Source organism: Mesoplodon densirostris, chromosome 4 (assembly GCF_025265405.1).
Source record: "Mesoplodon densirostris isolate mMesDen1 chromosome 4, mMesDen1 primary haplotype, whole genome shotgun sequence".
Classification (NCBI taxonomy): Eukaryota; Metazoa; Chordata; class Mammalia; order Artiodactyla; family Ziphiidae; genus Mesoplodon; species Mesoplodon densirostris.
Genome location: NC_082664.1, coordinates 76,149,189 through 76,162,888, shown reverse-complemented (window position 1 = coordinate 76,162,888; position 13,700 = coordinate 76,149,189). Strand labels below are relative to the sequence as shown.

General features: G+C 44.2%; 1 protein-coding gene across 1 annotated transcript; it reads left to right on the top strand.

Moving 5' to 3' along the window:
* The first annotated feature begins 902 nt into the window (after nt 1–902).
* Nucleotides 903–8,966, top strand: NGDN (neuroguidin). The gene is made up of 11 exons (XM_060096449.1): nt 903–931; nt 1,282–1,341; nt 1,966–2,037; nt 5,970–6,107; nt 6,361–6,445; nt 6,530–6,582; nt 6,834–6,957; nt 7,045–7,213; nt 7,995–8,151; nt 8,293–8,350; nt 8,804–8,966. The coding sequence occupies exons 1-11, from the start codon at nt 920–922 to the stop codon at nt 8,821–8,823; spliced, it is 948 nt and encodes a 315-aa protein (XP_059952432.1). The 5' UTR covers nt 903–919; the 3' UTR covers nt 8,824–8,966.
* The last annotated feature ends 4,734 nt before the right edge of the window (nt 8,967–13,700 follow it).

Below are 13,700 nucleotides of genomic sequence, written 5' to 3'. Positions count from 1 at the left end.
CAGCCTGTGAGAAGCAGGAGTGAGCTTACATACTTGCAAGTATTGGGGAAAGATGAGACAGAGCATAATGAAATACTATATATGCACAGGCTGGGTTTAAACCAAGTTCTGCTGGGGCCTGTGTGACCAGGGGCAAGTCACGTAAATCTGAACTGGCTTCATTTGTTAAACGTCCCTCCCTTCCTGTCGCCGAACTAGTAGGAACTGTTGGGGCTGCAGCTGGGGGCGTCTCTCCGCAGCGCCCCCAGATGCGTGTGAGGCGCGTGAGTGTCCTTACCGTCCGTGTCTAAACTGGCTCTGGGCTTCTCTGGCCCAACTCTCCTATTTATATATGAAAAAAGCTCAGAGATCGAATGACTTCTCCACGATCACACAAGGGCCTTGGGGTCTGTGAGGACTCTAGCGCGGCCTGCGTTGGAACAGCAGCCAGCAATGGCGGTTTCATAACGTGGCCACCTTCTCAGAGAGATGCCGAGGCCCGTCACCTAGCGGCGGGTTCAGGAAATGCAAGAGAAGCCTCTTGAAAAGGACTCGGGGTACTGCGGCGTCCAGGAGCCAATATGTTCTCAGTTCGCTCAGTTAACTCCTTTTTTCCATTGGGTCTTTCTAACTGTCAATCAGTCAGTTGCCGAGTTTTTACTGGCTTAGCTCCAATCATTCTACTCAATTTACTAATAACATGCTTCTTTCCAATAGCATCTCTACGTTAAAGCTCCTCCTAAGTCTGACGAATTTAGCCAGTTCTTCTATTCCATTGGCTGGACCCGGCCCCGCCTCTCGTACATCCTGTTCGGGGCGGAAGTGAGAGAGCCCTTATTCCTATTGGCTTATGTTTGTAAGCGGCGGCGGCCTCTCAAGTCTATTAAGACAACGTCAGCTCTCCGGAAGTACAGTTCCGGAAGGGGCGGGCTTTGTGAAGATGGCGGCGCCCGTGAGTGTAGTGTGTTTGCTTCCTCGGCTTGGTATTGTGGACGTTTGCTTTCTCCTCAGTGCCTCGAAGCAAATTATTGGGGCGAGGGAAGGGTGGTGATGGAAATAACTCCAGGGAGGCTCCCTCCCTGCCACAACGGGGCAAAAGCAGTAGTAGGGAGACGGGGCTGGAGTTACCGCTCCTTTCCAGTAACCTGAGAGGCTGGTGGGCTCTGAGGCGAGGCTGCTTGTGCACCGGAGTGGGAAGGCAGGAAGTCCGGGGTGTTTGAAGGAGAGAGGGGGCTTTTCCACTTCACACGTTCCGTCTTATAATCCTGAGGAAAGAATTTTTTTTTTCTCTCCCTTCCATAGGAGGTGCTGGAGTCAGACCTACCAAATGCCGTAGCACTTCTGAAAAACCTCCAGGAGCAGGTGAGTAATGGCACCCCTTTGGAATAAATTAGTCACGAATCGGCTTTGACTTTGTTTGCCACACCTCTAAACTTTGGTGATTTGGGGGCACATATTTGAATGACCAGATACAGTAAGAGCAAAATGATATAATGAAAACCTTTTCAGGCTACAATTCAGAGTAATTGATTTCTGCGTCCAAAGGAATACAGAAAACTCCAGAAAGAAAGCATCTGAATCAATTTTCTTTATTCTTATAGCTAAAGAAACCGATGCCAAAAAAGGTGACACGATTTGCCCTTTGGGTGCTTAGGTCATATACGTTTATATAGTTCTATGCATTGCAAGTTCAACCGGTACAAAGCTACAATGCCCCCATCACCACTGTCCCAGTCCCCATCCCCTTCCCGTGGTTTGGTAAGATGGTCTCTTTAGCTTTAAGAAGAGGTGGAAAGGTTTTTCTACCTTTTGAGGAAGTATCAGAAACCATCTCTCCTATACCTTCCCAGAACTGAAAAGATAGTGGTGTACTTTAGGCAGTGTTTCAGATAATTTTTAGGTGGCATTGTTTAGCTTTTGCACTTCACAGCTCACAGAGACAACTTGATGTATTCTAATCAGTGGTTTTATTTGGATCAATTTCAGGTGATGGCTGTCACTGCACAGGTGCAAGCTCTGACCAAAAAAGTTCAAGCTAAAGCCTATCCTACAGAGAAGGTAGGACATAATTGAAGAGTAAGCACCCCTTGACTTGATGTTCTCAACAGTTCTTTCCATCGTAGACTTATTGAGTGTCTTGTATGTCCTTAGTGCTGGAGCTTTGAAGATGAATAAGATCCAGTTTCTGTGCTGAAGTCTAGTAGAGAAGACAGGTGAAAGCAATAGGTATAAGTCGTAGCAGTCATGATGAGCGGCTGTGCGAGCTGAGGAGCAAGATTAAATAAATATCACGGAGCAGAGAGAATTAGGGGAGGCATCTCAGAGAGGTAACAGGATTGTGAGGAATAAATAGGAGTCAGAGGGATAGAAAGAAACAGCATGTACAAAGGCACAAAGACCTAAAAGCATGGTGATATTCTGGGAAAGGAGGTAAGTCATGTAGTATGCTTGGGTGTACATTTTGTGTGTGTACTGGGGACAGAAAAGTAGTCACTCTGTGTGAAGAGCCTTGTAGGCCAATTGTATTTCATTTAATATAAAATGCTGTTAATTGGGGACATCACTGACTTTATATATTGAGCATACAATGTTGCTTGTTAATCTATGACATAATGCTAAGATACCATTGATTTAAAGATGTATACTGACTTCAGAGATGTTAAAATATAAAAATGTGTATCTTAAAATTAAATATGGTAGTTTTCAAATTAAGGTCTTATAGAACCTTCTCAGGGACCATTGAGTGTGGGGCAGTATAGAAGGAGGTCTCTGGGGACTTCCCTGGCGGTCCAGTGGTTAAGACTCCGGCTTTCGATGCAGGGGGTGTGTGTTCAATCCCTGGTCAGGGAGCTAAGGTCCCACATGCCTCGCGGTCAAAAAACCAAAACATAAAACAGAAGTTTATTGTAACAAATTCAATAAAGACTTTAAAAATGGATCACTTCCAAAAAATCATTTTTAAAAAAAAAAGGTCTCTAGATCCCTCATACCTGCTTGAGCTGGAAAACTTGGGTGTTACCTGTTTTATATATTGAGCTTTCGTCCTAAGATATCATTTAAGCAAAACATTCCGTAGGTCTACAGAAATATGCAAATCATTATAGTAGGTTAATAAAAATCATTGAAGGATTTTTAAGCATGAGAGTTACAGCAGATTTGTGTTTTAAAAAGACAGCTAGGGCTTCCCTGGTGGCGCAGTGGTTGAGAGTCCGCCTGCCGATGCAGGGGACGCGGGTTCGTGCCCCGGTCTGGGAAGATCCCACGTGCCGCGGAGCGGCTAGGCCCATGAGCCATGGCTGCTGAGCCTGCGCGTCCGGAGCCTGTGCTCCGCAACGGGAGAAGCCACAACAGTGAGAGGCCCGCGTATCGCAAAAAAAAAAAAAAAGCTAAATGAATTTTTTTTTTTTAATTTTAAATTTATTTTTGGCTGTGTTGGGTCTTCATTGTTGCGTGTGGGCTTTCTCTAGTTGGGGCAAGCGGGGACTACTGTTCATTGGGGTGCGCGGGCTTCTCACTGCGGTGGCTTCTCGTTGCAGAGCACGGGCTCTAGAGCGCGTGGGCTTCGGTAGTTGTGGCATGCAGGCTCAGTAGTTGTGGCGCACGGGCTTAGTTGCTCCGCGGCATGTGGGATCTTCCTGGACGAGGGATGGAACCCATGTCCCCCCTGCATTGGCAGGCAGATTCTTAACCACTGAGCCACCAGGGAAGTCCCCGAATTTTTTTTTTTTTTTTTTTTTTTGCGGTATGCGGGCCTCTCACTGCTGTGGCCTCCCCCGTTGCGGAGCACAGGCTCCGGACGCGCAGGCTCCGGACGCGCAGGCTCAGCGGCCATGGCTCACGGGCCCAGCCGCTCCGCGGCATATGGGATCCTCCCAGACCGGGGCACGAACCCGTATCCCCTGCATCGGCAGGCGGACTCTCAACCACTTGCGCCACCAGGGAGGCCCCCGAATTTTTAATGTATCTTCTTTTTGCCTTTTCTTTCCCATCATTCATTTTCATTCTTTTCTTCTCATTTTTTAGTCTTTGCTTTTATTTTGTCTTTCTCTCATACGCTTGTAACCCATTAGAACTTGACAATGCCCAAGCATGTCAGAAGAGCCTATTTCTCAAATTCTTGGCTGTCTTTATTCTGGTATCATGCTTTGATCCATTTTAATGCCTTTTTCAGATGGGCTGTGCATGTGTATCTTAGATCACGATATATTTATTCACTGAACAGATATTTATTAACCTTCAGGATCAAAGACTTCTAATAGGTGCTTTTTAGGCTACAAAGTGCTTTCATATCTTATTTGAGCCTCCTAATTACTTTTGGGGGTGGGAAGGAATTACTGTACGTATTATAGATGAGACGACAGAGGTCATAATTTACCCAATATTTGACTGCTAAATGCCTAATTCAAAACTTGAACTCAATTTGTCTGTCTTTAAATCCTTTGCTCATCCTCCTGTAGCATGCTAGTGTTGATCTCAAGAGCTTAGCATGTTGGTTTACAGATACCTAGGGCTTGGATGTTGGAGTCAGGCTGAGTTTGAATCCCAGCTGTACTCCTATTACTATGTAATCCTAGGCAGAGTATTTAATCTGTCTGAAATAGGTCTTCCGAGGGCTGTGGACTTTTTCATTTTCGTTTTATGCAGTCACGGTGACTTTTTTTTAAAATAACTATAGCTTAGGTCTGCTTACACACGTTACTTTTTTTTATTTAAAAGAATACACTTATAATTTATGATTTTCTGCCTGTAAGTATAATACATTTAAAAAAAATTTTTTTAATTTATTTTTTGGCTGCATTGGGTCTTTGTTGCTTTGCACTGGCTTTCTCTAGTTGCGGCGAGCAGGGGCTACTCTTCATTGCGGTGCGAGGGCTTTTCATTGCAGTGGCTTCTCTTGTTGCAGAGCATAGGCTCTAGGCGCGCAGGCTTCAGTAGTTGTGGCACACGGGCTTCAGTAGTTGTGGCTCGTGGGCTCTAGAGTGCAGGCTCAGTAGTTGTGGTGCACGGGCTTAGTTGCTCCACGGCATGTGGGATCTTCCCAGACCAGGGCTCGAACCCGTGTCCCCTGCATTGGCAGGCGGATTCTTAACCACTGCGCCACCAGGGAAGCCCCTAATACACTTTTAATTTTAGAAAGTTTAGAAGATACATAAAATCACAAAGAAAAAAATTAAACATCAGTGTAATCACCATTCTGAGATAATCACTGGGGTACATTTTTTATTTCGTTGATTGTAAAAGTGATATATGCTTGATGGGAAACCACTTTTTCAGTACAAGCCCTCCATTTCTTGCTTTTCCTCATCTCGATCCTCAGGGGTAGCAGTTGCTAATTATGTTATTTTCAGATATTTTTCTATACATATAATATGTGTGTATTATATTTCTCACCTCCCCCCCTTAATTGGAACCACGTTATTCACACTTTCTATACAGTGTATAAAGTGTGTTGACATAGATAAGTCCATGTCAGTATGTACAGGTCCTTATTTTTACCTATATCATATAATTCCATTGTATGGGGATAAAATCAGTGATTGTTTTGGTTAATTAAAATTCATTACTGTATGGAGACATTTCTGATTGTCAGAACTTGGGGGATGGCATCAGTGGGTGGAGGCCAGGGATGCTGTGGAACATCCTTCAGTGCCTAGACAGCGCTCCACAGCAAAGAATTACCTGTTCCCCAAATGTCAATAGCTCTGAGTTTGAGAAACCTTGCTATAGTCATTTTGGGGGATACTTTATTGATTTTCCTGCTCTTATTGTCATACAGTAATTCTCTGAGCTGTGCTTCTATTGTGTTAGCATAATTTTCTCTGTGGCCATTTTAGGTACAGCCACTTCCTTGAGACTACTCCAGATACCTTATATGAACTGCATGGAAAAAAATTTGAACTTGGAAAAAATTATCCTGTTCTCCCTAGACTCTCTGCCTTATTCTGTGGTTAAAACTGAATTTGCATCTCTTACTGTTTGATTCAACTCAGGGTCTCAGCCTTTTGGAAGTGAAAGATCAGCTGTTGTTAATGTACCTTATGGATTTGAGCCATCTCATTCTGGACAAAGCCTCAGGAGGGTCTCTTCAGGGACATCCTGCAGTTTTGAGACTGGTGGAGATTCGCACGGTATGAGGCATTTGTCATCTTAGAGTTCTGCGTTTCTATATCCTGAACTCCAGGACTGTGACACAATAGCTCTCATTTAAGTGTGTGTTCTCATGTTTAAGGGAGGAAACCAAATGTGAAAAAAAGCATTTTTGTCTTCATTTGCTCTACTTTGTGCATATTTTAGGTGCTTTATCTGGCAACTTAACATAGGGACTTTTGGTGTATGCTTAATTTTGAAAAGGACATGTAATCCTATTTAACCACATTATAGGTTCTGGAAAAGCTTCGTCCTTTGGACCAAAAACTAAAGTATCAAATTGACAAACTGGTGAAGACGGCAGTGACAGGCAGCCTCAGTAAGTGGGGGAAGCTGTAAGTTTATGTGTGGGCCGTTCACAAAGTTCCAGATCTTGTAAAATCTCCTGGGTCTTTTATTTTAGGTGAGAGTGACCCACTCCGTTTTAAGCCTCATCCCAGTAATATGATGAGCAAGGTAAGAGGTTGCATTATCCTGATTTTCCTGAGGAATCTAAGCCTGAATGAGCCTTGTAATGCTTCTTCATCTCCTGGGATTCTCCTATTACCGTTGATTCCCAGCTTGTGCCTTAGAATGTTGAATGTGAGATTCCCCTTTCTCCCTCTTGTTTGTATTCCCACCTTCCCAGAGTACTTCAGCTTTGGATTTTCTTATCGCTTGTTTGACTAACGCTTCCTAAGTTTGTGGACATTATGTTCCTTTTGTAGTTGAGCTGTGAGGATGAGGAGGAAGATGAAGCAGAAGAAGGCCAGTCTGGGGCTTCAGGGAAGAAATCTGGAAAAGGGACAGCTAAGAAATATGTTCCACCACGCTTGGTTCCAGTGCATTATGGTATGGACTGTACTGGCTGCTTCCTCAGCATGAATTGTGTTTCTCTTCTCTGTTCTGGGATAACCCTTGCTGATTTTTATCACATAGATGAAACAGAAGCTGAGCGGGAGAAGAAGCGCTTAGAACGAGCCAAGAGACGGGCATTGAGCAGCTCTGTCATTCGTGAGCTAAAGGAGCAGTACTCAGATGCTCCAGAGGAAATCCGTGATGCTCGGCATCCTCATGTTACTCGACAGAGCCAGGAGGATCAACACAGGTCCGAGTCCTTGCAGTTAGAAATTGTTTTCTATGCTGTAGAGACCTGTCCTTTGAATGACGATGATTAAGTCTAATTCCAAGAGAACCCACATTATCTAGAAAGTGGAGTGCAAAATTTGGTGTGACGGTTTCTAAGAGTTAGGGGTTTGAAGTACAGAATAGGAACTAGCAGGGGAAATGTCTTCCCCCCCCCCCCCCGCTCCCCCAGCTGTTCAGGCTGAGCAAGTGCTACATGGAGAAGAATTACACAGTTCCACCTAGTAGGATTTTTAAGTTCTGTGTTTCACTATCACTGCTCTTTATTTTCTGCAGAAGGCAAGAAAGTCACGTTTTTAAAATGGCATGGAGAGTGCTAGATAAGTTCAGGGAAGCAAAGTAGAAAAGCAGTTATAAGTTGAACACAGACTCATCAGCTTTGCCCAGGTGTCCATCTCTGCAGTTGATAGATTTGAGTGAGGAGGTTCATGTTGAGGATCCTGTTTATGGAGCTGGAATATAAAGAATTTTCTGATACAGTTTAAGTATTCCTGTGGATGGGCTGTGAGTTCATCTCTGGGGAGGAGGGAAGTTCTAGTGCAAAGAACATTTCATTGAGTATTGAGCATTGAGTGTTGAGCACACAGTATCACCTCACTAAATACTATAGTGACTTGCTATGAAATTTCTTGAGAACTGTCTGAACGAGGGGTGAGTAAACACCTGGGCCCAGGTTCTTGGCTGCAACTTTCTGCCTCTATGGACTGAGCATGCTGCAAGTGGTGTCTGTGTTTCTCTGGCAGGATTAACTATGAGGAGAGCATGATGGTGCGTTTAAGTGTCAGTAAGCGGGAGAAAGGACGGCGAAAACGAGCAAATGTCATGAGCTCACAAATTCATTCCCTCACGCACTTCAGTGACATCAGTGCTTTGACAGGAGGAACCCCTCATCTTGATGAGGTGAGGTAGTGATACAGTGATGGGAGGTGACCTTCATGCTTTCAGCTAAATGTATGTGGGCTTATTACCATGAGGAACTGGGGAAGGGACACTAAACTTGGAAGCTCACCGCTATTCCTTCCCATCTCCATGTGTCTCCAGGATCAGAATTCTACTAAGAAGCGGAAGAAGACACCTAAGAAAGGTCAGAAGAAAAAAGGTTAGTGAATGGCTAGGACTTGGGTGATCAAGTGCAGGATGGGGTTTATGAATTGGGATGCCAATTCCGGATTTGCCATCCTAGGTCTTACCAACCTTTATAATATCTCTTCCATACTGGGTGTTAATCTCTTTAGAGGTGGGCATTTATTTTTTTCTTTCCCAAGATGAAAATAAGCATCATTCACAAAAGAGATTTCTGGCTTCTATTTCTGAAGGCCCCACAGCTCCTGTTCAGGTTTCCTTAAGTAAACTATGAAAGTGTCACTTGAAGGAACCATTATCCCATTTCAGTTTCCATCCTGCTTCTAGTCTTTTGTCCTGGGAGGATATAGAGAGTATTGCTGAGGGAACCCACTCCTATCGAGCCCTTCTCTCTAGATGTCCTTTTTTCCTGTCCCTTTGGCTTTTCCCAACTGTCCTTTGCCTCATTCTTGGTTTCCCTTCCTTTCAGGTTTTCGGAGGCGGCGGTGATTATGGGTGTACATATTTAATTTATTTTTTGTCATCCTGGGATACTTCTAATTTCACTGTATGTAGGTTTTTTCCTCGGAATTCATTAATTATTTGCACTGGGCATGTGGAAAGATCTTTATTAATAAAATTGATTTTACTTACGAATTGAAGCCCCTTTTGAACATGTATTATATGACTGGAATCACTGGGTATGGGGTACTTTTGGTGAGAGGGTGATGGAAAAGGGAAGGATGAGGTTTTGGGGGGAATAAGAAAGTTTGGCTTTATATGGTTTTCTTTGATAATACATTTTCACCAGAAACTAGAAGTTGGTTATTTAATCAAAAAATATTGAGAGATTAGAGTAGTATAATCCACTCTTTCAACCCCACGTTGCCCCAAGTTCCTGTATAATTTGTTATAATACAGATCATCTGAAATATATGGATTCTAAGATTTATTAATATATCTTGCTGGCCACCAGGTGGCACTAGGGGCTCAGGAAACCTCCTTTGGTGCTTGACTCTAAGCAAAGGCTAGATAGAACCTTTTCTCATTACCAAGAGTTATTCTTGTCTCCACTTTTCTGAAAGTTTTTCCTTTCTTTCTAAAATAGCATAGATGTAAGGCTGATCTTAGGTCAGTTATTGAGAGTTAGAGTTTATCTGAGTCTAGAAGTAATTCATTGGAGTTAATGATGTGTCATGGAGAGGGATATAATTTGGATCATTACATCAGTAAGACCTAGTTGATTATAAGTCCTATGAATTTGGACTTATACTGGTCTGCCCAGTTGGGGTGGGGGATCTGTTTTCAGTCAGCTGTATCTTGGTAGAAAGTAGTTAAGAGAGACAACCCAGTACTGTCTTCTGTTAACTCTGTGATCCTGGGCAAATCATGTGACATCTCTGGCCTTTAATTTTCCTCAGCTGAAACATAAATGTATTAGACTGAATCTCTGAGATTTCCTCCAAACCAGAGAGCCTAGAGCTGTTTCTCATGGATGATAACCAAGATGCGCTTACTTCTGGGGCTTCTGACTTAGTCCCTGGCAGATCTGAGTGACCCTGATGTGCCCAGAGCCCTCATACTTCCATCTCCTTGAGTGAATCTAAGCAAAGAGCCTCAAGAACATAGAGATTCTTTTTCCTTTCTGGCTGAACTAACTGGACAAGAGATTAGGACTACTACATTCTCTTTTTAGGACTAGCTATTGCATTTGCATCTAATTTACTAAGGATTTTTGGATTGTGGGAACTGCCAAGGAAAAGGAGATGCTCTATTTTTAAAAAAGATCTTAACTTTGTGTTGCATACTGAGCTAAGTGCTTTATACTTAATCCTTGCAAAATATATGTTATCTCTATTTTACTAATGAGGAAACTGAGAAACTTAGGTTATTTATTTGCCCAAGGTTACACGACTAATGAGTTAGAGAACCAGTGCTTGGGGAACACAGAGGATGGAGGACTGCCAAGTGTCCTGGGGTTCATGAACGTCTTCAGGATTTTGTTTTTCCTTTTTTTTTTTTTTTCTTTAAAAATATATTGGTAAGTAGTTTATGACCTGTAGCTCTCCCCTCTTTACTGCACCATTTCTGTTCAAGCCCTTGCCTTCAAAGAAATCACAAGTTCCAGACACTATTCTGGCCTTTTTGCATTATAGGAGTGAACTGAACAGACAAAAATCCCTGCCTTTGTGGACCTTATATTAATTGAATCCAGTCTTTAATCTTAGGAAATCTTGTTATCCCTGGCCTTCTAGATGACAGGCGATATTTGAAAGAGGTTTCCAACAAAAAATTGAGTAATTTTGAGAATATTTGCACCAGAGTCATCAAACAATGTTTAGAGTCCATTGTTGACAAAGTTTTGCGTGGATTCTCAACCTGTAAAACAGGCAAAAGCTAGGTTACTGTGGTTGAAGCGAGGATGAGGGGTCCTGGAGCTTCGAGTTCTCATGGCCCACTTTCCCCACGATTTCTGAGGAGCTCCTAGGAACCTTTAGAACTCCATAGAATGTACTTTAAAAATCACTTTTACAGTAGTAGGGCAGGGCAACTGAGAAGATTTCAGGGTTTCTTTATGGCTGTCATTTGCTATTCTTTTATTCCTACTCAGATTTAGTTCTCTGGTTGTTCAGACCACATGAATGTCAGATTTCATCAGTGCAGTGCTAACAGCAGATCACTTCCAACGTTCACTAAGTAATGTATATCGTTAGTGCTCGTGGGCACTTGTTCAGTTTTATCATGTGATGGTAAGGAGAGTCTTAGGATTTATTATTACTTGTTTTAATTAATTAATTAATTTGAATTAATTAATTATTTTTGGCTGTGTTGGGTCTTCGTTGCTGTGCTCGGGCTTTCTCTCGTTGTGGTGAGCTGGGACTACTCTTCGTTGCGGTGGGTGAGCTTCTCATTGCGGTGGCTTCTCTTCTTGTGTAACACTGGGTCTAGGTGTCTGGGCTTCAGTAGCTGTGGCTCACGGGCTCTAGAGGGCAGGCTCAGTAGTTATGGAGCACAGGCTTAGTTGCTTTGCAGCATGTGGGATCTTCCCGGACCAGGGCTCGAACCCGTGTCCCCTGCATTGGCAGGCGGATTCTTAACCACTGTGCCACCAGGGAAGCCCTGTTTTAATTTATTTAATCTGTCATTAATAAAAATGTGAAGGATCCTTCCTCCCTGGAAGTACAACAAATACCACTGGTCACATTTCTCTCTCCCCTCCGTCTGCAGAGCTTTTTCATTCTCTCCATCATTCTTTCTACCCCATCCCCCCACCCCCCAGGTCTGTTTGACTGGTGGGGGGATCCCTTCCCTTTCCTTCTCAGAGCTTGGTGGCTCCCTGGGGGTTTCTAATGATGGTTGGGAGTTTCACAGCAATGCTACGAGGAAGCAGCTGAGTAAGGGGCATCCATTGCCCCAGGGAGGGAGCTATACTCCAGCATCCAGTGAAGAAAGGAAATCACTTGGAAATAAAGAGAAAATCTTTTCTCCAGTACTGATAAGCCTTAGTATTGTCATCTGAGGGGGTGGGAAGAGGGTTTGATCAAGGCCTTTTTTGTCTCTGAAGGTTTGTTTTGTTATGATTTTATGAAGGCTTGGGCAACTGTCTGCCAGGAGTTCACAGCAGTCTTCATGGCTACCGTATTAGAAAAACATGTTTATGAGGGAAGGATGACTCGATTATGTCCATTTTCAGCACCATGGAGAGTTCAAGCCTTCTCATCTTGTTCCTTGCCTTGGGTTGGTGGAAGGTACAGAGCTAAACCAATCCATAGAGCTGCCTGGTGTAGACCTGTCCTTATGCATAGCGCAGTTTATCTGTTCCATCTCCATTTCTGATTGGTACGGATTGAGTGTGAGTCAGCAGCAGTCCTGAGCATCCCCATCCTCCCTGGGATCTATTAGGTGTGTAAACCTCAGATTCATGTTGAGACTTATCCAAGGATTTGGCTAATTGGACAGAGACATATGAATGAAATACTGCCTTCTGCTCTATTGGTAACATCATTCATATTGTGATACCCGAGGTTTTTAACAGCCCAGGAGAAGAACTCTGTCCGTCCCCCACTCTTCTTTGCCTTCAGACCCTTGAGGAGACTGAAAGTTGCTTTTTCATTCCTTGGGCTTGGCCTCTTTTTCTGCCTCTGCATGGAGAAAGGCATCATTGATCTGGCTCTCTGCCCAGTCTTGCTTTTGTATTTCTTTGATCTCATTGTTCAGAGGGTCTCAGAGAAGCCCCAAGAGCCATGCCTTTGCATGTTTAAGCTATTGATGCTTTTTGAAATAACAGAGCGTCACTGTGTAAGAAGTGTATTAAAGGTCTGTCTCAAACAAATTTGGGTCAATAGGTGGCAGTAGTCACCTAGTCCCGAGGCCCCGACACCCCGAGTACAAGCACATTTAATGGCCGTTACATTTAAGGTGGTGAGAAAGGAGGTCACATTGAAATAAAAGTGGGGGAAAAGCAGTCCCTTTTGGTGGGATCCGGGAAATGCTGAGCTGTGCTGGGTTACTTCCGTGGAGGTGTTGTATGTCGGCTGTGAAGGGCACTGGCAGGAAAGAGCGGGGCCTCAGATTGGGCGAGGACTAGGTGGGTACCAGGGCTTCTGAGAGCTGGAGTGAGACTGTGTTAAATGAGGACCTGTGCTGAAAGGATAGAGTCTAGGGTTGGGGGAGTAGAGAGAGGGAGAGAGGTGGAGGAGGGAGGGGCAGGGCTGTGTGAAGGGACCACGGAAAGGGTGGGCTCTGATGGGGAGGACTGCAGTTAGAGGGGGAGGGGTAGGCTGTTGCAATACTGAGCCTATATAATGGGGGAAGGGGCCAGGGAGATATTGGTCTGTGCTGAGCTGCATTGGCTCCCCTCCCCCACACTTCCCAAGGAGCCAGAGCAATGCTGGCAAATCTGTCTTCATGTATTTATTATTATTAAAAATGTGAAGGATCCTGCCTCCCAGGAAGCACAACAAATACCACTGATCACACTTCTCTCTCCCCTCCATCTGCAGAGCTTTTGCATTCTCTCTCTCTCCTTCCCACCCTACCCCCGTGCCCACCCCCCCCAGGTCTGTTTGGTCGGGGGGACCCTTCCCTTCCCTTCTCAGAGCTTGGTGGCTCCCTGGGGGTTTCTAATGATGGTTGGGAATTTCAAGGCAATGCTGGGAGGAAGCAGCTGAGTGAGGGGCATCCATTGCCCCAGGGAGGGAGCTATACTCCAGCATCCCGTGGGGGAAAGGAAATCACTTGGAAATAAAGAGAAAATCCTTTCTCCAGCTAATGAAAGAAGAAGCAGGCAGCACACATGCCTTTCAGTACCTGGCATTCCTCCCCTTCCTTACCCTTCTCTTTTCTACTACCTGGATTCTGAGAGGGAAACCCCCTTGGAATGGAAA